Raw genomic sequence first — 25,754 nt, forward strand, 5'->3', positions numbered from 1 at the left:
TGTTCATGAGAGAAGTTTTATCACACAGGGTAAAATGGAGATTCCCTTAATGCACAAAATGAAAGGTTTTCTGTTCAGTCAATGCTGCCAAGAGTGATGGAAAGAAATCCTCCTTATTCCTAGCCCAGGGAAAATTCAGAACTAGAACTGAACTTGAGCAATTAAGCTTTCAGTGGGATTCCCACAGACCTTCAAACAGCCCCTAGATGAGAGGGAAGTTAAGATCCAAATTAAAGCTTCTCTTTGAGGTCCCCCTCTGTGCCTGAAAACATCTGTCATACATGGAATTATCCCATCCTGAAATGTGGTAGTTCAAAAAGAAACACGAACATCCCTCAGGACCACGCTCACAGCAACTGGGAGTGGCTTTTCTGGTTTGGGGAAGTGAATTCAATGCCTGCCAACACCAATATCTCAGAACTGCAGCAGCTGTTGGAACCATCATGCCTGTGTTCCTTTATACTCAACTTTCACCTCAAAAACTACTAATAGTCATAACAGTTACACTGCTTGTGACTAAAAATGAGAGGGAGTCAAATGAGTAAAAAGCAGCAAATTTGAATCAAATTTCCAGTTATGAGTAAACTCCTTTGGAAACTTCAGGTTCAGTGAAGCACAGATGCAGTTTCTTTATGGCCATACTGTAAATCATGGACAGGCTGGAAGAGCCCAGTCTCAGTTTATTTGGAAAGAACAGCTTGCCACAAGAAGAGGATTGTGATTTTACACAGGGCAGAATGGTACCAGAGACAAACCAGGTCCCCTAATTACCTTCCCCTGGAAACTTGACAGTGTTGTTTCAGGTTAAACTTTGTTCTGCAAGCAAATGTATTTATTTAGCATTTATCTCTATCCCAGGAGCCTCGAGCAGCTCAACAGGTATGTTTGGAAATTGCAGCTTCTGTGTCTGTGATGGCAGCCAGGGCTTCCACACCACTCAGAGGGCTGAGACAAGGACATTTGCAGCCAGGAATAATCCCCTCAAGTGCACAGACAGTCCAAGCAACATCTACATCCACTCACTTCAGGGGGAGACACTCCTAAAGGCTCAGGGTGTCATGCCTGGAACTAGGTTCCATTTTCCCTAGCAGCAAAGCAAGATTGGTATTTACTGCAGAGAGCTATTACAAGGGTTGCATAATGTTGGCAGAGTGCTGTGAGCATGAAATATGCCTCATATCATTAAATATGTGACAGATGTACCTGCAGAGAACTCATTAATTCTGATTTCTATTCCTGTTAGTCTAGAAATATTAGCATCTAATTGTTGGTTTCTAAAATATTCTGACAAACTTTTTTTAACTGCAAAACTGTGTCAGCATTTATTTTGGAATATCAGATGAAGTCTGTTCTCTTGTATGCCTCTCAAGTAATGTGCTACAATAACCTCAATTACCTAACAGAAAACGGTGGGGCCTCAGCAGGAAAGCTTTAAGGAGGAGCTGGGAGATCTCTGCTCGGTGAACCCAAATGAAGAAACCCTCAGTGGTGTAAGAAAATTCTGAAAATGAAGGCCAGATCTCCTGCAGAGACACAAGCACTGTGGCAGCACTGGGAATATGCTGAGGTTTTGCTGCAGTGCCCATCAAGGAGCAAAGGGCTGAGGAGACACAGCCAGCAGCAGTCTGCTGTAAAGAAATCCAAAGGAATTTGCATCTCTTCTGCCCCTAAAGAGCATCCAGTGGAAGAAACACTGATTTTCCCCCTTCTGATGCTTTTTTCTCCCTGGAAGTCCCAAGATCAGTTCATTCTACACAGAAACCAGAGCCTGGAAGTGATCCCAATAGCTGTGTACAAATCCCTGCAGAAATGAGTTCATCCATCTTGGTGGCAGACAGAGCTCACCCTCCCAAACACTGCTTCCCTGGGAAGGACAGCAGGACACCACATGTTGTTCTGTACAACAGCATATGGGGACCAGGAATTTGCTGGAGGTTTCCCCAGACTGCAGCTTTGGGGACAAAATCTTCTATCAGCTTAGACCTCTCAGCCTGCCTCACTAGCATCTGTTGACTTGAAAGGCTGACAGAGCAAAACTTCATTTAACCAGAAAAATACCAAAAAATGGGTGTTCACAGCACAGCAGCAGAACCTTTGCAAACACTGAGGAAGAAAACCAAACTGGACCATGAAATAGAAACACTGCTTTGCACCACAATTACAGCAAAGTTGGAAATAAACTTCCAGGCCAACAGACCTTTGCAGGAAATAAGCTGTTTAATTATTTAATGATTTGGGGAGGGAGCTAAAGAGAAGAGAAACGCAGAGTAAACAGGTGGGAATGCCAACATTTGCATAGTGTGGCAGCACAAGTGTGGACAGGAGGAATCCCAGCGTGGCTCTTTCCCACAGCACACACAGGGAGGGCTGTGTTTGCATAGGCAAATCGGGGCACTTTTCCCTCTCTGCTCACCCCACTGCCAATTACTCATTTTTTATTTGGTTGTTGTGTTCATCTGGAGCACAGGTCAGTCTTGCTGAGGCTGAGGCTTGTGCTTGTTCATGGATTAATAAGCTCAAACAGCCTCCAGCAGGAGGCCTCTGCCAATGACTCCAAAAGTCTCGGAAGCTTTTCCTTCCCAGTGTGCTCAGTGAGCAGCAACACTTCCCATAGGATCTGAGGGGTTTTACTGCCACAGCTTTATTTTTAATTCTGACTAAATATTCACCTGCTCCACATCTACCTTTGCCTTCTTTTTGTTTGATCAGGTTTTTGGATCAGCACAGTGTGACAGCTCACCATGAACCAGAGTTCAGCCTCTGCCCATTCCTTCAGCACCTTGCACACTGCAATTTCACAGAACTCTGAGCCCCAGCTGAGTGGGATGAAAGGCTTTGGGATCTGTTTCTAAGCAGTACCATAACTCAGAAACCTCTAACAATATTTGCACTTTGGGAAACCAAACCAAATTTGGATTCTTGGATAGCATCACTGCAAAAAAAAAGTAGCTTTTTCTATGAAACAAATCACGGTGCATAAGCAAAAGGCACATTGAATTTCTGAACTACTGCTAAGCCAGGAAGCAAACTGTAGGAAAGGATAACACTGGTGCTTTGAAGTGCAGAAGGCTGAGAAAATGTTTTTGACAGGTCTTAGGAAGGGACTTCTGCTCAGCTTGGCACATTTTCTTTGTGCCATCCTGAACTGTACCGAGAATTACAAAGAGGACACGTGGAAGAAAGGAGACAAAGGGCCTTGCAAAGGGTCAGACAGTTCAACAGAAGCCAGAGAATAGATGGAAATGATAGACACAGTTTCACACTTTCAATCCTGTGCAGAGCTCAGTGACAGTGTTAAACACCCTCAGGTAGGCACCACGCTACAATACACTGAAAACTGCACATTTTTAGCAACTTGTGTTGCATGTGCTCTGTGGGATTTTATCTGTAGGACTAATGAAGGGTATTCCTGCCACTCTCTCAGTAAAGCTATTAGTATAAATGGGACCAACTCCTACTGTCACAGACACATAATGCTGAAAGGTTTAATAGGCTGTTTGGCAGGAGCCAGACAGAATAGATTCAGCTGCTAAAATGGTGACACTGACACTGTGCCCTTCGTCACCCGTGTGCTTATCTTCCCCCACAGAAAAATCAGTGCTGGCTGCTGCAAGCTCTCAGTCTGGGGGTTTGTAGTTAGGCTGTGCTTCACATGGAGGAATTTATTTCCCAGGAATATTTGTAATCTGTTGCTATTAAAGGTTTAATTAAATATAGCTTTAGGACACTAATTAACACATTATAATTACATGCTCTGACTCTCCTCCACACCCATCATCTAGCAAATACACAAGATTAAATCAAAATAGGCACACAAAGTATATTCATGGCATGGCCTCTCCTCCTTCACATTGAAGTCAACAATAAAGTTCTGAAACAATCAGGCAGAGAATAAATTGATTAAGAGTAAATTTTTGTATCTTGACAAGCTGGCATTACATGACAGTTTCAGTATTCATTTATGGGTCACGGTTTTATTTTCAGTCCTGCTGACATTTTAAGGCACATGGGACACACTAGGGAAAGGACACCTGAACAGAACTGTGCAGACACAAGGGGGGACCCTGAAACAGTTAAAAAGAAAGATATGCAGGAGAAAAATAATCACCCAATCCAAGAAAAACAAACCAAGCTGTACAAGAGATAAAACCCAATATAAATATGGTGCCTTTCCAAGGCAGTTTTTTGCATCCTTCACAATTACTAGGCCAGAGCACTGCTTCCAGAGTTCTCTACTCCCTCCAGAATGTTTATCTAACCCCTCTTTAATCCCTCTGTGTTTTCACCTGAGTGCTGAGAGCAACAGCAGAAAGCTCCACCACCTAGGCTCCCATCTCATCCTCTCCAACATTTAGGAGAGCAAAGAAATACTCGAACACATGTTGCAAAGCATGACTAAGAAAAAAAAATCATTCCTGACATGCCATCCCTATTACACCCACCCAAGCAATTATTTATTTGCAAAGGCCTGGCTTTCTGCAAGGCTTTACGATGGGTTTGCCTGCATAGGAATTTGTTTTGGACAAGTCACCTCTGGAAGCAGGGATTCTGAATCCCGCAGTGCTTGTCTTTCCGTGTCAGCAGCACTGCAAGCAGCCTCCCCACAGCCTGGGTGGTGCACGGAGCAATGGGTGGGTGTCGCTTCGGTGCACTGTAGGATTGAATTCCCGGAGCCATCCATCCCACGGGGAGCCGCCCCGGGCACACTGAGCCCGGCCGGGTGCGGCACTCGGTGTTCTCCGGCGCCACCTGCCGCCACCGTATCGGTCACGGCCACTCCGCGATTCCCAGAGGAATTCTGCCTTCAGGGGTGGCCATGGGGCACCCACAAGGTGCAGCACCGCTCCTGAGCCGAGCCTGTCCTGGTTTTGCTGCTGCTGGTACCCATCGTGTCTCGGCAGCTGATCCCAAACCCCAAAATGCAGGTCTCGACCCCACGACTCCAGTTCATGCTATTCCTAGAGAGACAGACTTACACTCCCTCTGCAGACAAAGGCATCACACTCTGTTCTGGGAAGAACAAACTGGTGTTTGTACAGATCTCTGTCATTCCAAAGGCAGCAGGATAAATACCTCCAAGAGTCAGATATTCCCATGAGGCACAAGAGAATTCGGCATTGTTTGTGTGTGACAAACAGAAGCTAAATTTACAAGTGTATGAATCAAACAGGGGATTTCCAGAAGCATTTTAGAATGAGAAGACCATCGAGCTGCTCCTCTTAAAGAAAACCTCCTGCCACATGTAGCCTGTGAAATGAGGAAGAAATTCAGCTCTGAGATTCTCTGCTGATGACACAAAACTCAATTTGGAAACACTGGCTAAAGAAAAATACAAACCTGTTCCTACGACCACAGCTATGAAGACAAATTGCATACACTCACCAAATGGAAATTAGAAGTATATTTAATAGCAGGGCTTAGCAGAAGCAAGTGTACAACTATTAAACCCTGTCATACATTTTTTTACCAAAGGATCAGCCCTAAGAATAACTAAACCCACCCTGTAAGTGTCTCAGTGCAAAGAGGATTTAGACATGTGCAACTAATGAGGGATGCATTAATCCTGATGCATAAGAATATTTATACCCATACTCAGTGCTGAAAAAAATCCTGAATATAACCTTGTATTCAAATATTCCACGAGCAGCTGCCAGTTCCTGTTTGCACTTCAAATCCCAGCCTGGAATGCAACTGTTGGGATGCAAATTGTGCAGCATTGCTTGTCTGTGAGTCTAATTAAAGATCCAGACCTGTTGCATGGCACTGATCCTGCACTGCTCACACACGTTCAGTATCCCACCACTCACCTCTGCTCTTCTCTCCAACCCAGTTTCAAATGTCCCAAAGGACATTTCAAATGTCCCATCTCCCCTGAACAGCATGTCCATAATACCCACACTGTAAAGAAATCTTCCCTCCTAACCAGAATAATTTCACTTTTCAGAGTTTTCAGTTCAATGCTGATATGACTGTAACAATTCCATTCATTTTTTGGGCTTCTTTGTCTCCTTCTACTGAAGAGCTCAGACAAAAGAAGCTTTTTCACACTAAAAGAAAAATCCCAAGAAACCAAACCAGACTCCCCTAGGGGAATGAAAAAAGGAAAGGCACACAGGTTATACAGCCAGTAGCTGAAGGGCCACTGGATGAGTCTTCCCTTCCTGAAAAATAAAGCTATATCTGTCTTCTGACATTCCTTCAATCCTTTTCATGAATTCATGGTTCCTTTCTTGAGCATTCCCTGCTGTTCACCCAGAAACATTTGCATTATTTGATTTTCACAGCTCAAGGAGTGCCTATGCTCCCTTAAATTTCTGTATCCTCTCCTACAGTTTTCTCCTGCTTTGTTTTTCTCCCATCTCAAAGTTCATAAATAATATGAAACTTTCCTCTCCTCCTTCCTCACATCCATCCAGGTCTCCTCTTTCAGATTTGCTTTCTGCACAGCACCACAATGTCCTCTGTTCTTTCTGTTCCTGAGCCATCAATCCTTTCACAAAGCAAACCCAACTCTTTATGTCCCTGATGATGTGCCATGTATGTTTTATGGAATATCCCACATCCATGGTGCAGAGCCACAGCTCCAAATGTGAGATCCTGGATGCTGTGCCCCAAAACATCAAACACCAGTCAAGTGTCTCAGCACACAATCACCATCCCTTTGGCCAGCTCTTATCTCCTGTTTTTCCATAGCACTTACCACCTTGGATGTGACTCTTAACTAATTTCTTCCCTTTCTGCCACCTTCCCACTCCTTACCCTGATCTAAGAAATTCTATTTATTCCTCTTATTGGCTCTAAATTCTACATCTCATTCCAAAGAATCCCCTCTGTGGTGACTGACACAAACATAGCCAACCATCCTTCTCAAGAGATGAACTTCAAACTTGGAATCAAAGTACAAAAACTTGGGTTTTGAACATTTGTGGCAAATCCACTTCCAGCAGCCCCCTGCAGCTTTGGGAGCACTCCCCAGCCCAGAGAGCACCAACAATTCTGTCAGTGTCATTGTTCTGCTGCCTTCACTGCCCATTTTAATGGAAAACCACACAGGAGGAAGTTCTGATTTCTATGACCATGCTGCTCACAAACAAGGCTTCATTTGCAGGACAACTATATATAGAGCAAAAGACAATCAGGGCTCCAAGGAATTGAGTGTCAGAGATGAGACACAACACATGTAAGTTTTCTAAAAGGGAAGTAATGAGATAATAGTACTGGCTCATATGAGAAGTGCTAATCATGCAATTATGGCCAGAATTTTTGTCAGCATTGCTGTAAGAATTCCTTTCAGAACTTTCAAAAAAAACAGTTAGATCCAAACAATGTAATTCTTAGTAATTAAGGGAAAGAAATCTTGTTGTTGATAGTAACCCTGACTGCAATGCAACTTCTAAAGATCAAGATGCTTTTTTTACTGTATCTGAAATAATGTAAAGTTTTTTTTGCACAAAACAGCTAACAAAGAACAGCAGTAAAATTCATGTGAAAGAAAACCTGTATCCTTCATAAGATGTGATAAATATAAATGTCAGGTCAGCCAATCAATTTCAATTAACTGGAAATCAGAATTGCAAGGACAGACTGCATTAAGCCTACAGCGTGTTCATGTTCTGGTACCAATGAAATAAGAGTAATAGCTTTAAATCAAGAGATAATGAAGAGGTAATGTTAAGAACTAAGAAACACATATTTTTCATCAGTGTGAAGTTTAAAGACATTTCAGTAACAAGTTCTTTGACCAGCTTTGACAAGGGAATCAATAGCACAAATGCAGTTGTAGAAATGTGGGGAGGTGTGTGGGGTTGTGCTTTTTTTGATGTTTTCTCTTCTGTAAGATGATCACAGACACCACCTTCCCTACTCACTAAATCAGCCACCAGAAGCTTTGTGATCCTGATTTTGAGGCAAGAACCACCAAACCACAGAGCATGGTGTCTGGAGAGCCAAGGGGAGGAGAAGGCTGAGTGCTGGCAGTGGCTCCTGGAGAGCCAAGGGGAGGAGAAGCCCTGAGTGCTGGCAGTGGCTCCTGGAGAGCCAAGGGGAGGAGAAGCCCTGAGTGCTGGCAGTGGCTCCTCGGGGGGCTGAGAGCTTTGCTGCTGGCCCAGCACAGAGCAGATGAGATGCCTCCTCTCAGGTTACCTTTCCAGGAGGATATCAACACCTGGCACCTCATTCCATCTGCCCACATCTTGCAAAAGGCCAGAGAGGGAAGGAAGCTGCTCCAGCCTTACAGAGCAGCATAAGGGCAATGCTTTGCAGGAGCCTCTGGCACCGTTCTGTACAGGGGCAAATATCTTCTCTGAAACACACACCAATATTCTCCCTCTCTTTCCTCCACCCTTGCCACAGCCCTGGGGAAATCTCCCTCCTCCCACTGCTCACAGTCTCCTTCTGCTGTTCCTGTGCTGCTGAAGGATCCTGTTGCCTGAGCAACGGCAGCCAGGGGAGCAGGGAGAGGGGCCCGGCCCAGCTCTGCGCTCTGAGCCCGCAGCAGCTCAGCTCAGCTCAGCGGGCTGGAACCTCCTTAGGGGTGCTGGGCATTTTGCAACCACCTTGTATTTTTGTGCAATTAGGAATCAAATTACCCAACACTCAAGGCTGTCAAGCAAGTAGTTGTGCAGATTATCTACACACACATTATATTCATAATACATTTATTACCCTTCAGTTTTGGCCCTAGTAGAACTCAGATGTACAAATTAACCAGCAATCAATCTCTAGAATCAGAATCTGATCTAAAAAATTCAAATTATTATGCAGTGTCTCTTTCCCCTCTGCTCTCTCCATTGTGTATTTTGGAATTCAGGAAAGTAACCAGAACAGAAGTGTCTATCAATGACCTTTCCAGTCCTATTTCAATATTTGCAGTGTGCCTTCTTTTCATCTTTGCTGTCTGTCTCTTGGTATTTGAGCAATATCTGGTGAAATGAGAATGTACTCTTGGTGCTACAGCTCTGCAAGAAATAATAATCTCTGCAAGATATCCAGCAGAGATTTCTTTCCTAATATTGTTTTATTGGAAAAAATCCTTTTTTTTTTTTTTTTTTTAATAGCATTCTTACAAGGCTTTGTGTTCCTACAGTTTATGAAACTCCATGGGCTACCTCCCCCTCCCTTGACAGTTTGTGATCAAAATGCTTGGAAGTGGCTACTTGCTGCTCTGGTGATTCCAGGAGGGAGGGCTGTGCAGGTTTTCCTGCTTTTGAGCAACTCTCACTTGCAACATCAAGCACAGAACAGTCTGTGCTGAAATGTCTTAAATGACACTTCACTCTCTTTTTACTATCATTTAATTTCTACTCCTGAAGTAGTTACTTAGATGTTCCAGTTGCATCAGGCACTAATGGTGACTTACTGGGAAATGAGCTGACCTTTAAAATTTCATATCAATGTCTGCTTCATTCAAAATTAATTTACTCCATCCTATCCCCGTGTCTGCAGCAGCTGCATGTTTGCTGATCCCGCCCCCTGCACTGTATTTATAGAACTTTTAAATAAAAAAATTTTAGACCGTGCTTATTTTTGCAGAGCATAAAATAGAGAACAACTGGAGTTGAAGCCTGACAGGCCCAACCACAAGAAGCTCAGAAGATAATCCTTCATTTTTTTGCTCTGCTTTCCTCAGAGATAACCTGCTTCCATTTTCAGCCAGACTGAGCACCATCACAGCAAAACACAACCCAGAATTTATGGCTTACTAAATCCAGGGAGAAGCTTTAATTAATGAAGTCTCCAGTGCTGCGACTAGACAGCAGATTCCATCAATTAATTTGGAATGAAACTAGCAGGACTTCTCAGAGCATCTGGAAATTTCCAAATGATCTGTCACAAAGCCACTGAAAAGTGCTTGTGTGCAGCTTTGAGAGCAGAAAAAGTCCTGGAGTTCAGGGAAGGAAAGGGCCAAACATCCTTGGTGTGACTCATGGATTTCAGTGGGATTACAGAGGGATGGAAATAGAGCACATTCACCCTATTAGGTCACCATGCTAATATCATTAATCTTCTCTCAGGGAAAGATTGCTCCTCCCATCCTCAGGTTTTGAGTATAAGGAGAATTTGCCCATTGGGGTACAAGGAAGGTAGAAGAAAAAAGTGAAATAATGGTATGAGCTTGAAGAAACAACATAAAAAAATGTGAATATCCTGATTTCCCTTTAAAAGTCCTAATAAACATCACTTATAGACTCTTATCAATAGAAACCCTCATCAATACATTTATCATTTATCTGTTTGGCAACACAAATTCTTTTACACAGATAACCCTCTACCCATGACTTTCATTTGGTAAAAGCTCTAACACAAAATTTTATTTGGCTTTGGATAACTTCAGGAGACCTAACTCTCACATCACATAAGAGATTTGTGATTAAAGCATGCAAAACTTAGTTATGCCCATCTCCATAAAACTTGTCAGAGTAATATTAAAAAAGATCTCACTTCCTCAAGCTGTAATGAAATTTCTTAGTGAGGGGGTGGAGCAAAAGCATCTTCCATGTGGTAAGGGCACTCAGCTGGATCTTGGATGGGCTTTGTACTTTTGACTAATGAATCAAAGACAAGATGAATAATGAATTAATTTTAAATCAGAAGATTTTTCATGAAATTAATTTCTTTTTTTATATTTAACTTTGGGTGTTTGAATGTTGTTAAAATACTACTTGGTTTTTATGGACAGTCTAGGTAAAAGTATATTGATATCTTACTAGAGAATTTTTTAGAGAGTTTCTTTATTTTCCAAGATGAAGTGACTGAAAATTCTTGAGGTTACTGGATAAAGCATGCTTCTAAACTGGTTTCTCAATAATCTCAATGGATGATTAGCAACTGAGTCTTGGACTGAACTTCCACACCCTTTTCTATTCCTCACCCACACAACACTTCCAATATCTGTACACCAGCAATTCTTCTTTTACCACAGTTGTCCTGTGAATCCTAACTCAGCAGATGTATCCAAATAATAAGTATGCTTTCAAAGAGTGCCAAAATGCATTAAAACTGAAACACCCCAGCAGCAGGTACATGTAGCTTAATTACTGAGATCAATGTTATTTGGGAACATGTAGCACAGTCACGACAGCAAATGACATTCAGGGTTCTTCCTGTTGATACTAGCTGTGGGCTGAGAGCTGAAGAGGCTCTGCCAACAGGCACACAGGGAATCTGCAGTTGGGAATCTTCCCTTCCTTAAGGCTCAATGAGCCATTCCTTCAGGATCAGCCAAGCTCTCATACTGCCTCTGACAGTTTAATGTGGGCCACATCCAGACAATTCCCACAGCAGCCCAAGGAGCAGTGGGTGCACGTGGCTAAGCCTGCAGGTGTTGCTTGTTTGGACAGGATTTGTTAGATTATCTCGATAATCTAATTTGTGCTATGACTCTAGCAATGAGCTAGCAGGGAACAGACCAAAACCACCAAGCACTGGGACATGCCTGCACTGCATCCCCTTTGTCCAGCTCACTCACACTGACTCCAAACCCTGTGCACACCACAGCAAGCACACACCTGATGTGCTGAAGCTGGCAAGACATGCATGAACTATTTCCATAGCACCCCAGAGCTTCCTTCTCCACGGGGAGCACATTCCAGCTCACATACAAACACGACAAAACTGGTACGTGATGGTGGAAGCGTTCTCAGCATTGTTTGTGATGCTCAGCGCTTCCTACACTGAGGATTCCTCACTTGGCTGCTGTCAGCGCTCCCTCTGGTGATGTGCACAGGAACTACCAGCAATCGTGTTCCATCAGCCTGGCATCCTTCCCATCTCCAAGTATTCCATCCTCAGATAACTTTCCATGTTTATTTTCTCCACAAGAAAGCCCTGTCTTAGCCCAGCCTTACAAAGTACCAGTGGTATCATTTAGAACAACAATGCACCCAAGAAAAAGTAAAACCCACATTTAAACATCCTGAACTTGCCCTAAAAAGTTTTTTACTGTTCATATTAAACACACTGATTTCAACATGGATTAGAGATCCAAAGACTGAGTTGAAACAAACAAAGGTGATGAAATCAATGACACCTAAGAGAAACAGCATGGACATTAATTTAAAAGGTTTAAAGGCCAAAATCCCTGCTGGCACTCCAGACCATTTGTGAAACCCACAGCAGCAAGAGGATGACAGAGGAGCTGCAGGCACAGAAGCCAGGGGCAGTTCACTGGAACAAGACACAAAAGGCACATCAGATGCAGATGGCTACGTGTGGATGCAGAAACCCTGACCTTCAGGAGTTTTGTGTTCAAATCCAAGCCCTTCTCCCGGCCAAGAGCAGGCAGATATGTGTGAGCTGTCTGCAGAGTGCTTTCCTGGCACCTGCTGCCCTTGGCTTGGGCTCCTGCTGCCTGGAGAGCTCCTGCCCTGGCTCTGGCAGGGCAAGAAAAAGCCTCTCTGAAGAATTCCAGACCTTGGAAGCAGGCAGGGCTCTGTTTATTTTTGTGTGTCCTGAGCACTAAGTGCTGAGGTTGCAGCTTGTCCAAGAGCCAGCTCATGGAGGCTCCACTAAAACCTGCCCAAAGGAACACTGAATCCAAAGGCATCTGTAGGCTGGAATGGGAGCCAAGTTAAAATTTCAAGTTTCAAAGTTTGTTAATAAAATTTTGGTGTGTTTTCTCTCTTTTGTTTCATCCTTTTTGTGGTGGGCTGAGGTAAAAACCTGCTCTGTAAATGAAAAAATGTGGTTTTCTAATGCACTGTTGACTGGGACAGTGAATTAATGCAGTGTTGGGGCAGATTCCCAACAGAAGGAAGGAATAATCTGAAAAATCAACCAGCAAGATAATTCTGTATTTGTGTATGGTTACCTCTCCCTTTCCCTAGAATAAATAAATAAAGCCCCACAGTGATCTTGACTGATTTCCCTGAACACTGTGGAAAAGCTGAAGGTGATATTAAAATCTAACCTTTCACTTGAAAACATAGATACAAAGAACATTTTTTTTTCCTGTAAATAGAAATGTCCTAGAATTACAAAAATCAAGAAACACTAGAAGAGATGGTAACCTGAAAATCCTCCCATTAAATGGTGTGAAATGTGGCCAGGAAATAAAGTAAGAATTAAAAATGGTGTCATAACTAAGCAACACAGAAGAAAGAAAAGGACACATTTGACCTTTGACAGGTAAATCTCAGGGGCTGGAGGCCCTCAGAATATTCTGCTTTTCCAGTGAAATTACAGCAAATATAGCATCTGTGATTTGGGAAGAACTAATCTAATTAATCAATGGCCAGGAAGAGGAGAGAGCTATTTTTGAGTAGCAGTTACTCAGCAGGCTATAGGAGATGAGTTAATGAACTAATTTGTGTGTTTGATACCCAGGGATTACATATATATTTTCTAAAACCGAGGATGTATTTTTAAGAACAGAAAAACCCCCCTCAGGGAGATGATGATTTTTTATGAAACACCTTTTTCAGCATCAAAATTAAATTCAGGTTTTCACATTGGCAGGGTTTTACACAACCATATGAAAATAAAACAAGAAAGGAAACATTTAAAAATATCAACCAAAGAAGCCAGAGATGATTAAATGATCAATGTCTTAATTAAAATAACATATCTTGCATATATTTTAAATATTAATAATTTAATATCACTAATTGCATTCAAGCTCCATTGCTCTTTTCCTATAGTATAACATATATATATATACAAAATAATATATATATATTAAAAAGTATATAGTATAACAGAGCTGAGGCTCATATTCCAGAGCTTTTAATCTTTTAGTGCATGGATCCCAAATGTCCTTTGCACTTAGAGCTGTGGAAAACCAAGGGAGCAGGGGCTGTGCATTTTAGTGTCTGAAAATACCAACCCAACTCAAGATATAAAACTAGAGCCAGTATCCCTTTTTCCTATCAGTCTCAAAAACCAGGAATCCTGATTTATTTTAGGCCTTTTCCATCTGAGTGTCTGGAAAAGGCAGACATCCCTGAGGAATTTCAGCAATAACCTTTGCACAGAAGGGCTGGTAATGCTAACACAGGGATAAATGTGGGATAAATGCCGTGGGTCTTTTTAGTTTTATTGATTTTCTCCTGGTTTAGGACAGCTTTATCATTTCAAAACTGCCATCAAGTTAGGAAAAGTGATTTTGGAGCATGAACCCCAGTTACTCCTGGGATTATAAAATCATTGCAGTGACCCTGACTCTACTGCAGTGTTTACAGGGGCACCAAAAGCAGCTAAAACTTACCAGTCCTTGATTTCTGTAACAGCACACAGGTCACAGCCGGTCTGCTTCTACCAATGAGAGACAAAAACACCAAATCACTTTTTATATACTGTCAACTACTCCTTTACTTGGACACTATTTGTTATGTTACAAAATGCATTATTGTATATAACGTGACCCTTACCCAAAACAGCCTACTTTCTGATTCTCATCAAAACACAGAAGGGCTCAAATCATTAAAATGGCCCCAGCTGGTTTATTCAAGCAGGTCCCGATTCTGCTTTATTCCTATATTCGACTCATAGGCATAGAACCACCTAACAAGCGATTTCCAAATTGTGACTCGGGGCTCCTTTATTCCCAATTTACCTATGAATTTTCTATGGTTTTTTGGGGTGGTTTTTTTTGTGGTTTTTTTGTTTTTGTTTTTTTTTAAATCTTTGCCCAATTATAAACCTGGAATTGATCTCGAGGAATTCGCAGGTGACAAAGTGGCTGTATTTAAACTGTGCTCTGAGGAACCAGGGCATCGAATTCTGGGATTTCACGCTGCGGAAAAATCACAGGATCCCACAATAGTTTGTGTGGGAAAGGACCTTAAAGCTCATCCAGTTCCATCCCCCGCTATGGGCAGGGACACCTTCCACTAGGCAGCTCCAAATCGGAGCCGAGACACAGATACGACAAAAACCCGCTATCCCTAAAACAACAACCCTACCGACGGCAGAACAAGAGAGCCACGCGGCTGAACAACCCCGCCCTCACGGCAGCCCCGCCTCACTCGTCACGATGGCTCCTCCTCCTTCATTTCCGCCGGCTCCTCTTCCGTCATGGCGGCTCCTCCTCCCCTCACGCCCACCGCGATGCACTGTGGGAACGGCAGCTCCCGCCCAGCCCCGTGGCGGGACTACACCTCCCATCAGGCGCGGCCGCAGCCGCAGCCGCCGGGGCATGCCGGGAGTTGTAGTCCCGGCGCGCCGCACGCCCTCCCCCTGCGGCGCGCACGGAAACCCCGTGCGGGCAGGCGCGGCGCTCTCTCGGGCCGCCGCCGCCATTCCGCGAGCAGCGCCGGCAGCCCGCGCTCCGGCCCCGCCGCTCCGCGCCGCCCCCGCCGGCCTCGCCATGCAGATCTTCGTGAAGACCCTCACGGGGAAAACCATCACCCTCGAGGTGAGGCACCGCCCGTGCGCGCCGGTGCGCCGGGATGCTCCGGGAGGGAGAGCCCGGCTGTGTGGGGAATCGCGGCCCTGCCCTGGCCGAGCACGCCGTGGGGGCCGCAGTGGCCGCGGCGTGCACGTGGTTTTTCGGCCTTCCTGGGCTAAAAAAAAAAAAAAAAAAGAAAAAAAATGCAGCGCGTTTTGATTCTGTTGTTCTGTTTTATAATAGGTTGAGCCTTCTGATACTATAGAAAATGTAAAAGCGAAGATCCAGGATAAGGAGGGTAAGCTCTAAAGTGCTTATTGATTATTCTATATTAATATCCATCAGTATATATTGTATGTATTATTCTTACGGTGTATATCTCCACTCTTGTGGATTGATGCGTGTCTTGCACAGATGTAATTTCCTGCAGCAACCTTGATTTTACTGCAGCGTGCCGTAGCTCACGTCCCTCATTTTCCCCCTGCTTTGTGTCCCCATTAGGCATCCCTCCGGATCAGCAGCGGCTGATCTTTGCTGGGAAGCAGCTGGAGGATGGACGCACGCTGTCCGACTACAACATTCAAAAAGTGAGTGGGAAAGGCAGGACACAGCAGTGCAGTGCCCAGGAACTGGCATGGGCAGAGCTGACTGACCTTTGCTGCTGAGACTTTTAAATAAATCCATCCAAATCAAGGGATTGGAGTAGTGTTGATGCTGGGAGCTTGGGATGCCACCTTAACAGCAGATAATCCTTTTAGAGCTTTCCTGAGTGCCTGGCACTTGAGATGTGCTTTCTCTAGGTAGAAGGAAGAGAGCTGTTTAAATGCTGCACTTGCCTTGAGAAAGCATCCTGAGTCTCATTTCCTGTGCTTTGCCAACAGGAGTCAACCCTTCACCTGGTGCTGAGACTTCGTGGTGGTGCTAAGAAGAGGAAGAAGAAGTCTTACACGACTCCCAAGAAGAACAAGCACAAGAGGAAGAAGGTTAAGCTTGCAGTGCTCAAGTACTACAAGGTAACTCAGGGAGATGGGAACTCAGCTCTTCCCAAGGAGGATGTGGAGCCTGTAACTGGTCTGCACAGATTTTGGTGCATTTAATGCTTAAACTCCTATTTGCAAATATCCCAAGTGTTAAATAAAAGACACAAAAGCCATGATGCCAGTGCAGAAATGCTCACAATGATTGTTGTTGCTAAAAGCTGTGGAGTGTGTGTGAGCCCTTGCCTGTTTGTCCTCCCCAGGTGGATGAGAACGGCAAGATCAGCCGCCTGCGCCGCGAGTGCCCCTCGGAGGAGTGCGGGGCTGGAGTCTTCATGGCCAGCCACTTTGACAGACACTACTGTGGCAAGTGCTGTCTGACATACTGCTTCAACAAGCCAGAAGACAAGTAAATGTACCAGACAATAAAAATCTGACCTTCTGTACGGCTGGAGGATTTATTTCTGCGTTTCCTCTCTGCACCTTTGTGTGCTGCCTGCCAGCTGGGGTGAAATACCTGGTGTAAAACTGAAGCAGCAGTTTGATTTAGAGTATTGGGTACCAGTTGTAAAAGGGAAAAAAAACCCAACACCTAAGCTAACCTTAGAGGTGGTGTCTTTACCTTGAGACAGTTCTGTCTGGAAAAATAGGAAATCCAGAGATGTAGAGTCATGTTTGTAAGTGGGTGTGGGAGGCCTGGTGAAAAAATGCAGCCAACACTGAAACTGCACAGCAGCACGGGGAGGGGAAGGAGGAGATGGCTCAGCTGTTTTGGAGCCAAAAGATTGGCATCAGGAATATTTTACCCTGGTGGTTTATCCCATGTTCCAGTGAGGGCAGCTTGCTATGATAGAAAAGCAGAACATTTCTGATATAGATTGTACTTGAAGTGCTCTTCATTTAATGCTAAGAGTTAAAGGCCAGTCAGGAACATAAGAGATGTCCTTTAGTGTTGATGTGTAAAATGTCTTTAAAATCCTGGGTCCCAGGAAGTTGTCTGTTGAACTTCTTTTTCTTCATAACAGATAATTTCATCTCCAATACTGAACTCCAGATTTTTGTCCAAACTCAACCCACAATCCATTCCCGTTTTGATGACCTGGACATCATCTTTATGGTGCTTCAGTGATGATAAACTCCCTGCAAAGAGAAAATGCAGGAAAGAGAGGCCACCATGAGCGGAGCAGTGGTTGGGTTTGCCCTTCCTGCAGGATTAGTGTTGCACTTTGTGGCTCCACAAGGAAAGCAGGAAAATGTAGGGACTGGGGGTGCCTGTGGAAAATTGAAATCAGACAGCAGCTCCTTTTGGCAGGTAGATCCTGTGATCCTCCTACAGAGAGGGTGGTTGGAAAAAGGTCTGGGAACAATACACTGGTGTTTGGTGGCTTTCCTCTCATCCTGGACTGGATCCTTTGCACTGACTTCCCAGGGAATTGGCAATATCTAAAAATACTACACACAAACTCACGTTTTGTGGCCATTCCACTCACCTTTCCAAATAACATCCCTGTTACGGATTAGCTTAAACTTCATTTTCCTGTCCAGCAGCCCCTTGTGCACTCTGCATCCAGCCACTGGAATTCTGTTTTTTCCTACTGTGACAGAGAAGATGTCCAGAACAGAAGCTTCTCCTAAATAAAAAAAGTAAAGTTGAAGTCCCCATGAATTACAAACTAGCAGGAGGTAGAAGCAGGCTGCATTTTTCTACTTGCCATGCTTTAAGATAAAAAAGTGCTTACAGGAAAGTATAGAATTTGCCACATTTTGAGGCAAAAATGTATTAATGAAAACTCACCTACTGTAGTCTCCACCACAGTTGGGGGCATCCTGCTGTTCAGCTCATCCTTTAAGTCTTCTATAAGTTTGTAGATAACGTTGTGAAGTTTAATTTTTATTCCCTTTTTATCAGCCAGCTTTTTGATGCTTTCATTGGCCTTCACGCTGAAACCAAATATTACACCTGACAAATGAAACAACTGTCAAGTGGTGACTACAAGGGATGAGTCTTTGAGCAGTTAAAGTGAAATTCTGCAGCACAGGGTACATTTTACTCCTGCATCTCTTTTATTTGCCTCTCCCACTATGGCACATGGACTGCTACAAACCTACCAAAATAAATGGCCCAAAAAACCCCACAGAAGGTCCCTGATGACAGAGCTGGAGGCATCAAAACAGAGAATAGCACACACAGCTCACTGATCTCTCTTTTTGAGCTGGAAAACCAGCTCTGTTGTCCAATAAAGTTGGAGGTGAATTCTCAGTGATTCCTGCAGTGAGCTGTGCAGGTGCAGTGACCTCACTCTGCAGCAGGTTAGAATTATGGGGTTTGAACAGCAACAACTGACTCAGTCCTAGATCCAGCTGCCTCCCTGAGCAAAAAGAAATGATTTTCTAACCTGCTTTTCTAGCTGTGCCTTCTGTGAAGAGCCAGAGTTTAACCTTAACTGAATTTCTGTCAAGAGCTTTTCCAGAGTCCTTGCATTTCTGTGAGACTTTGAGCCTCCCCTCCTGTACCAGTCTGATGTTCAAGGAAACATTTGCAAGATTCATAAAAACTTACCTTATTGATGCTGCTAATTATTATTGAAAAACCCAAACCTGACTCAGGCCTACCCATTTCAATAAATTAGTAATTTCAAAATTATTTTTTGAATTATTTTTAAACACACACCATTAAATGCTTCAGCAAGGCTGATGTCGTTTTCAGTGATATCTCCCATTCCAAAGTAGACAATCTCCAGTTTGCATTCATCCTCACAATCATAGCTGTCCAGAATGTTCAGAATAGCTTCAACAGATCCATCCACATCACCTGCAGGGATAGATGGAAGTACTGCTGGCTTTGTGACAGTCAAAGACACAGAAACACAAGGTTAACCAAGTTCCTCCTATCCCACTTCATTACATAATTGCTATCCTCCTCTAATTTGCTGATGCAAAATGCTTATAGCTTGGTTGGGGTTTTTTAACATATATAGGGCTTTATCTGTGTGTATACATATTTTTTTATAGGGGTTTATATGTATGGGTTTCACTCAGGAGCTCCTGGGGAAGTTTTCCTGTTGCCCTGGGCCTGCTGGCAGTGCATCCTCCTGATCTCTGGATATTTTCTGATAGCCCTGCTCTTATGACAGAAGTTTAATAACCAGTTTTAAACTGATGAAACCTCTGTTAGCAGAAACTCTGCTCAGTTCAGAGCTGTTTCAGACTGAGCACTTGAGAAGCACAGACCCAAAGGAGCAGCACACACACAGGACAGCACCTTTGACTATTACTGAGAGGGTATTTTCATCCATCTCTGTTCTCTCCTTAGGCCTTGAGAACATCAGATGCTTGTTGGTCCTGTACAGAGCTGCCTTCCTCTGTCTCCAGGTCAGGTGGGCCAGCTTCTGCTGCTGCTTCTCATATTCCAACCTGTGCTCCTTCTGCTTTGCTTCAATAACTTCCAGATCCTTCTTCATCCTCTCCTGCTGCTCAACGTAGGTCCTCCAGGCCACAACTTCCTGTGCCCTTTGCTGGGCAGGAAGACACAAACATTTCCTTTAAAGCACTGCATCAGATCACTCTGCAATCTCATCCTCTTGCACCTTCTCTACTGGCTCAGTCATTTTCCTTCACTTTTAACTCTAGGTTTTGCTGCACAGATGGCAGAGAATGAGACAAGAGCTCTTCCTCCCTGAGCTACCACATGACTCAAGGCCTATTTTTATAGAATCTCTGCATTGCAGAAGAGAATTACTGCTCATTCTTTCAAGTGGTGTTTTCCCAGCTCTCACAACACCTAATACAAGCTGCATTTTATGCATTTTCTTTTTGTCAGACAAGAGTTATGTCTTTCTCAACTTAAAACACTGATCTCCTCAAGTTCTGGATTGTTCCAGCAGGAGAAAGGTGGAAAAGAAAGAGGCAAAATGCAAACCCTCATTCCTCTCCCAGAGCATCTAGCTCAGGTCCCTTAATCCCCAAGCTTTCATGGGATTACCCAGGTGATTAGAAGCTCTCACTTATTCTGTTACTCAGCTCCTTCCCATCCTTGCAGCTGAAGAGTTCTTTCTGTACCTCAGACTCTACTTCTAGGATTTCATCTCCTGCTGAAGGGGATTCCTTCCAGCCCATGATTTCCACGGGGATGCCTGGGGAGGCTGCATCCACAGCTTTGCCGTTCTCATCGAACAGGAAACGCACTTTTGCCCAGGTCTTCCCTGCAACCAGAACACAGCCTTTCCTCAGAGTTCCTCTCTGGATGATGGCTGTGGTGAGTGGACTAGTGAAGAGCAGAGGAGAAAAGGAACAGACAAAATTCAAGTGATGTTTCTCCCTGTCTTCATGGCCTGTGTAGGCACAACACGACCAGAATGGATTTGTGATGTATCACAGGCAGAAAATTCCTGTGATGATTCTCAGTGAGTTAAAAAGCCCCAAAATCTGTACTGTACTCTTCATTTCTGCAGATCAACCCAAAATCTGACATTTGTGAACTCAGCAACAGGATGATTTTACACATTAAGTGAATCCCCACCAAAAAAAAAAATCCAATCCCAACAACTTTCCTCATTTCTAGGAGGGCAGAACACACCCTGTTCACAGAATCTGCAAAGGGACTAAGATACTTAAGGGTAGAATGCCATGTTACACAAAACTTCAATAATTTTGTATGTATTGACTGCTAACTTCATCATTCCTACTTTTTAAATGATGTTTTAAAAAATGTATCAGTTCTATTTCCTGTCCCAGGATTTTCACTTCAGGGATACGATTAATTTTGCCCAATCAGTTTACAACCTCTTGTGCTGCAGAGTGGTATTTCAAGGAACACTGCAAAGGAAGTGTTCCAGCTTTATTTACTGAGTGAAATAATTTATTTTATTTGACAAGTCCCCTGCCCAGTGTGTCTGTGCTGTCACAAAGTGCTTCACTGACTCACCCTTTCCCTCTGTCTTTGCGAGACTCGATGATTGTCCCCTCCACCAGCCCTGTGGCATCTGCCTTCAGTTCCAACATCTCTGCCAGAGCAACAGTTGCCTCTGCCAAAACCATCAGGTTTTCCCCCTGCATAAAACCACACAAAAACACACAGAGTAAAGGAAGTGCCCAAAAAAAGTGAGATCAGAAGTTCAGCCCTTAGTGCCAAATTCCCCCACTGAAATGTGATGACATTTAACACTCAGGCAAGACTTCAGGACATCAGACACAAAACTGTTGGACTCAATTAAGAGCAAAAAAATGAGATATTATTGCTTGCTGGAAGTCTGAGCCACAAAATACATTTCAGTGTGTTTCAAATAATTCTGGCAAGTGACAACAGCACTGAGCTCACTACAAGATATCAAATACCAGGAAGAGCAGCACTTTATTTTCCAGCTGCCAAATAAAAATGCCTTTCTCTGCACATATTAGACACCCATGAGCACCATCATTTTTTTCTACCACAATCTTACCTTGAGTGCAGAAATATTTACAGCCTGAACGTCACCTCCAAACTCTTCACACACCACGTCGTGAGCCAGCAACTCCTTCTTTACTCTCTCAGGATCAGCTTCAGGTTTGTCACATTTATTAATGGCCAGGATAAGAGGAACTAAAGAGAGAACACACAAACTCAGCACCAACCTAACCAAAACCTGATGCCAGAAGAGGTTAGAGCAAGTTATGGTCACTCGGAATAGATCATCTCTTCCCTGAGCAGCCATCAAAATCTGAGCTACCAGGAGGGAGCTGGAGGAGTTATCCATGTAGAGAAGGTAAAAAACCCCAAACAGTGAACCCCTGTCTTGCTAAATACTCGTATTTTAGGATTTTTTTTGTAATTTTTTTGTATTACTGTAACATCCAGTACATTTTCAAATATGGCAGGGGATGATGAATGGCACTAGGACAGTTCTGTGGATTCCAGTCCAAGGAGGATTTTTTGGGAGGTAAAAGCAAGGTTCCCCAAGTCCCCCACGCTGTACCTCCTGCATTTTTGGCGTGCTGGATGGACTCTATGGTTTGCTGCATCACTCCATCCTCTGCTGCCACCACCAGGATGACAATGTCGGTGACGTTGGTGCCCCTGGCCCGCATGGCTGAAAAGGCTGCGTGCCCAGGAGTGTCAAGGAAGGTGATCTTCTCCCCAGAAGGCATGTGCACTGTGAACAGATGGTACAGCTTCACATCAACACCTCACACAGCTTCATCTCACGGGGTGTAGATCAAGCATCACTCCTTTGAGAGCATTTCAATAAAAATGACATGTTTAAGGCAGTCAGGTAATGCTTGGCATGAAGGTGCTGTTAAATCCTCAGAAACAATGAAGTGTCCTGGGATTTTCTATAACCCAGAATAGTCTAATATCAGCTTGTGCAGACAATTAATTTCAAAGTTTTTCATACTCCAGAATAATCTAATATCAGCTTGTGCAGACAATTAATTTCAAATTTCTATGCACACAGTTATGACAATGTACATAAAACAAGGTATCACCAACAGACGTTTTATGTTATGGTTTCCTTTCTCCCCATTTATGTGGCAACTATTTTTCCCCAAGCCAGGCTGCTGTGTGGGATGGAGGACAAGGATGCACAAGGACTTGGATCATACCAATGAAAGCCCCAATGTGCTGGGTGATGCCTCCTGCTTCCATGGATGCCACCTGGGTTTTCCTCAGGCTGTCCAGTAAAGTGGTTTTCCCGTGATCCACGTGTCCCAGGATGGTGACAACGGGGGGCCGTGGGGTCAGGACTGCTGGGTCTGCAGGAGGTCTGGAATTGCAGCAAAAATAGGGGTGTAAATGTTAAAAAATAAAAAAAAATTCACTGGGCCATGCCCACCACAGCACTTGATGGTGCCCAGTCAAGGCTGCCTCCACCCCAAACACCTGCAGAAAGAGGGAGAATAAAAAGAGCCAAAAAGAACATTCACAACTTGCCTCTTCACAGCATCTGTGTTCTTTCTTTCCTTCTCCTCTTTCAGTTTTGCTGATTTATACTTCATCCCTGACTTCTGAACAATCATCTTGATGTGGTCTTCATTTAAGATGGAATCTGGCTCCACTGAGTTGAGGTTAATGTCTGTGTACAGCAGGGCTTCATAAATATGATCTGTAGCAAACATAAACACATTTAACAGTTACATCCCCAAAAAAATCCATCCCACTTCAGATTTTTTCATTATTTTCTCTGTGCTAATAGGTATTATTCACCAAGCAGTTCTCCTTTAGATTAATCTAGAAGTTGCCATTAATCCATATACTTGCAGAGAACTTTTTGTAGATTTAATGAATATTACAACTCTGTTAGCTGCTACAATCTTATTTTTCCACTCAGATATTCATGGTTTACTTTTCCACTAACTCCAATAGAAAAAACAACTGACACTCATCTAAAGCAAACAGCAAAGGAGTGATTCAAGGAGGAAGGAAATTTGATAAATCTGATCATAGGCTCCCTTTGGTTGTAGAAACACAGAACATATTACAGTAGTCAAAAATTGTTACAGGAAGCAATTCCAGACAAGTCTTGCCACTCCCAGTTAATCAAATGGCTGTTCTAATGAAACACAAATTGCTCCTGAACCCAAGATTCCTACTCCTACTCTGGATTTTGGGCTGAAGCTCTTTAGCCACGAGTTCTTAACTCACAGGGGTCCAGCTCTGACAAACCAGGGTGCAACATTTTCCTTCTGGGATGGACCCAAGGGATTCCCAAGGGATGGATCCACAACCTCTAAGGCCACTGAAGCCATCTCTGCCTTTCCCACTGGTGGAAGGTGTGGCAGAGGTTGCTGTTTCAGTCCCCTGTGTCTCACCTATGTCCTTGCCCATAGCTTGTGCCAGCTCCTCCACAGTCATCTTCTGCCTTATCTCCACTTCACCTCTGGTCAGGGGAACCTTCTTTTTCTTCTTTTTTGTCTCCTGCATGGAATTGGACACATACACAGGAATGCAAACTAAGAAATAACTGAAATATTAAAAATGGTCTCAAGCGATATGAGGTAAACACATCCCCTTTACTAAAATACCAATTAATTACAATTAATGAGTTAACACATCATGATGGCCATTTCAAATGCACAGCACACTATCCTTAATCCTTCTGCATTTTTCATTTTTCAGAACAAGGACAAAAATCAGCAAAGCCATTTCCATTTTTGTTTGCAATAATTTCCTCCAATGTCAGCAAAAATTCATGATGCTGTTGGTCAGAGCATTTGAGAGGGAATGGCAAAAAAATTTTGTCTTACAGATTTGTAACAACTTCTCTATACTCATGAATAAAGCACTTTTTTTCTTTTTTTAATTAAAATGTTGAGACACAAACCCAGGGATTTCTGGATGTCCTTAATTACCTCCTTTGTGGCTAGATGTCTGCACTGTGACGAGGCAGCACTGATTAATCTGTGTTTTGGCCAGGGCTGTGGCTGCAGCAGGAGGGACCCCAGGGGATGTGCAGACACCTGCACAGGCTTCCATGGTGCTCCACAAAGTTTCCTGGAGGACAGGGCACGCAGCTGCAGGCAGGCACCGCGGAGCTGCACCAGGTTCTCACACCTCAGCAGCAAGCCTCGGTTCATCTCCGCGCTGGAAACACAAAGCACACCCTGAGATCAGCCCCGAGGCTCAAAGGCACAAATGTTGTGTTACCAAACAGGCTTTTAAACACCGAAAAGATGAAACTATTTAGGAACTGCTCCAGTTTTCCCATTTCCTTCTGCGTTTCACCTTTCTGCACTACCCCACTGCAGACACACGGACCTACCAAGAGCTCGCAGATTTTCCATCTTTCTCCACTGACCTCCATATAAACCACTGATTCCCCCACTGCAGGTCCTTTGACAGCTACAAAAACCCCGCATTTGCATTCCTCAGGCTACACTGACAGAACTACCCAATGCCAGCGCTGTCGTGTGGTCAGACACCTTCAGGCTAAGCCCTGGCTCTGACTGTGGAAAACCCTTCCCGGCTCCCAGGGCGGAGCGGTGACATTCCCGCTCCTGCCACTCTCCATCGTTCTGGATATTTAATACCTGTCAGCTGCAGCCCGCCCTCCCCGCGGGGACAGCGCCTTCCTCCGAGCCCCTGCGTCCCGGCCTTGACAGCCCGAGGAATGGAGGAAGGAATGAGGGAGGAAAAGAGGGAGGAAAAGGAGGGAAGCGAAAGGAAAATCCCCCGCGTCCTCTCTGCGCCTCACGCCGGGCGCGCCGCCCTCTGCGCACGCGCCGCGAGCGGGACGGGGCGCGAGGGCACCGCGCAGGCGCAGCTGCGACATCGGGCTGCCCGGGAGGGGGCGGGGCCTCGCCTCACGGAGGCGGGAAAAGCCCTCAGGGGCGGGGGGACATGGATCCCCTCATGGAGGCGGGAAAAGCCCTCAGGGGCGGGGGGACATGGATCCCCTCATGGAGGCGGGAATTGCCCTCAGAGAAAGGGGACATGGATCCCCTCATGGAGGAGGGAAATCCCCTCAGAGAAGGGGGAC

At 44.3% G+C, this 25,754-nt stretch overlaps 2 protein-coding genes across 2 annotated transcripts; one reads left to right on the forward strand and one right to left on the reverse strand.

Annotated features, from left to right (window-relative positions):
- The first annotated feature begins 15,212 nt into the window (after nt 1–15,212).
- Nucleotides 15,213–16,748, forward strand: RPS27A (ribosomal protein S27a). Its single transcript, XM_033056312.1, has 5 exons — nt 15,213–15,352; nt 15,569–15,623; nt 15,827–15,912; nt 16,207–16,338; nt 16,566–16,748. Exons 1-5 carry the CDS (start codon nt 15,305–15,307, stop codon nt 16,713–16,715), a joined length of 471 nt encoding a protein of 156 aa, XP_032912203.1. The 5' UTR covers nt 15,213–15,304; the 3' UTR covers nt 16,716–16,748.
- Nucleotides 16,749–17,176: 428 nt separating this feature from the next.
- MTIF2 (mitochondrial translational initiation factor 2) lies at nt 17,177–25,491 on the reverse strand. The gene is made up of 14 exons (XM_033056311.1): nt 25,306–25,491; nt 24,628–24,859; nt 24,088–24,193; nt 23,210–23,381; nt 22,882–23,042; nt 22,254–22,430; nt 21,741–21,880; nt 21,227–21,351; nt 20,362–20,566; nt 19,565–19,817; nt 18,974–19,114; nt 18,098–18,262; nt 17,793–17,933; nt 17,177–17,442 (listed from the first exon to the last, which is right to left on the reverse strand). The coding sequence occupies exons 2-14, from the start codon at nt 24,850–24,852 to the stop codon at nt 17,273–17,275; spliced, it is 2,181 nt and encodes a 726-aa protein (XP_032912202.1). The 5' UTR covers nt 24,853–24,859; nt 25,306–25,491; the 3' UTR covers nt 17,177–17,272.
- Nucleotides 25,492–25,754: the final 263 nt, after the last annotated feature.

Source organism: Catharus ustulatus, chromosome 3 (assembly GCF_009819885.2).
Source record: "Catharus ustulatus isolate bCatUst1 chromosome 3, bCatUst1.pri.v2, whole genome shotgun sequence".
NCBI classification, from domain to species: domain Eukaryota; kingdom Metazoa; phylum Chordata; class Aves; order Passeriformes; family Turdidae; genus Catharus; species Catharus ustulatus.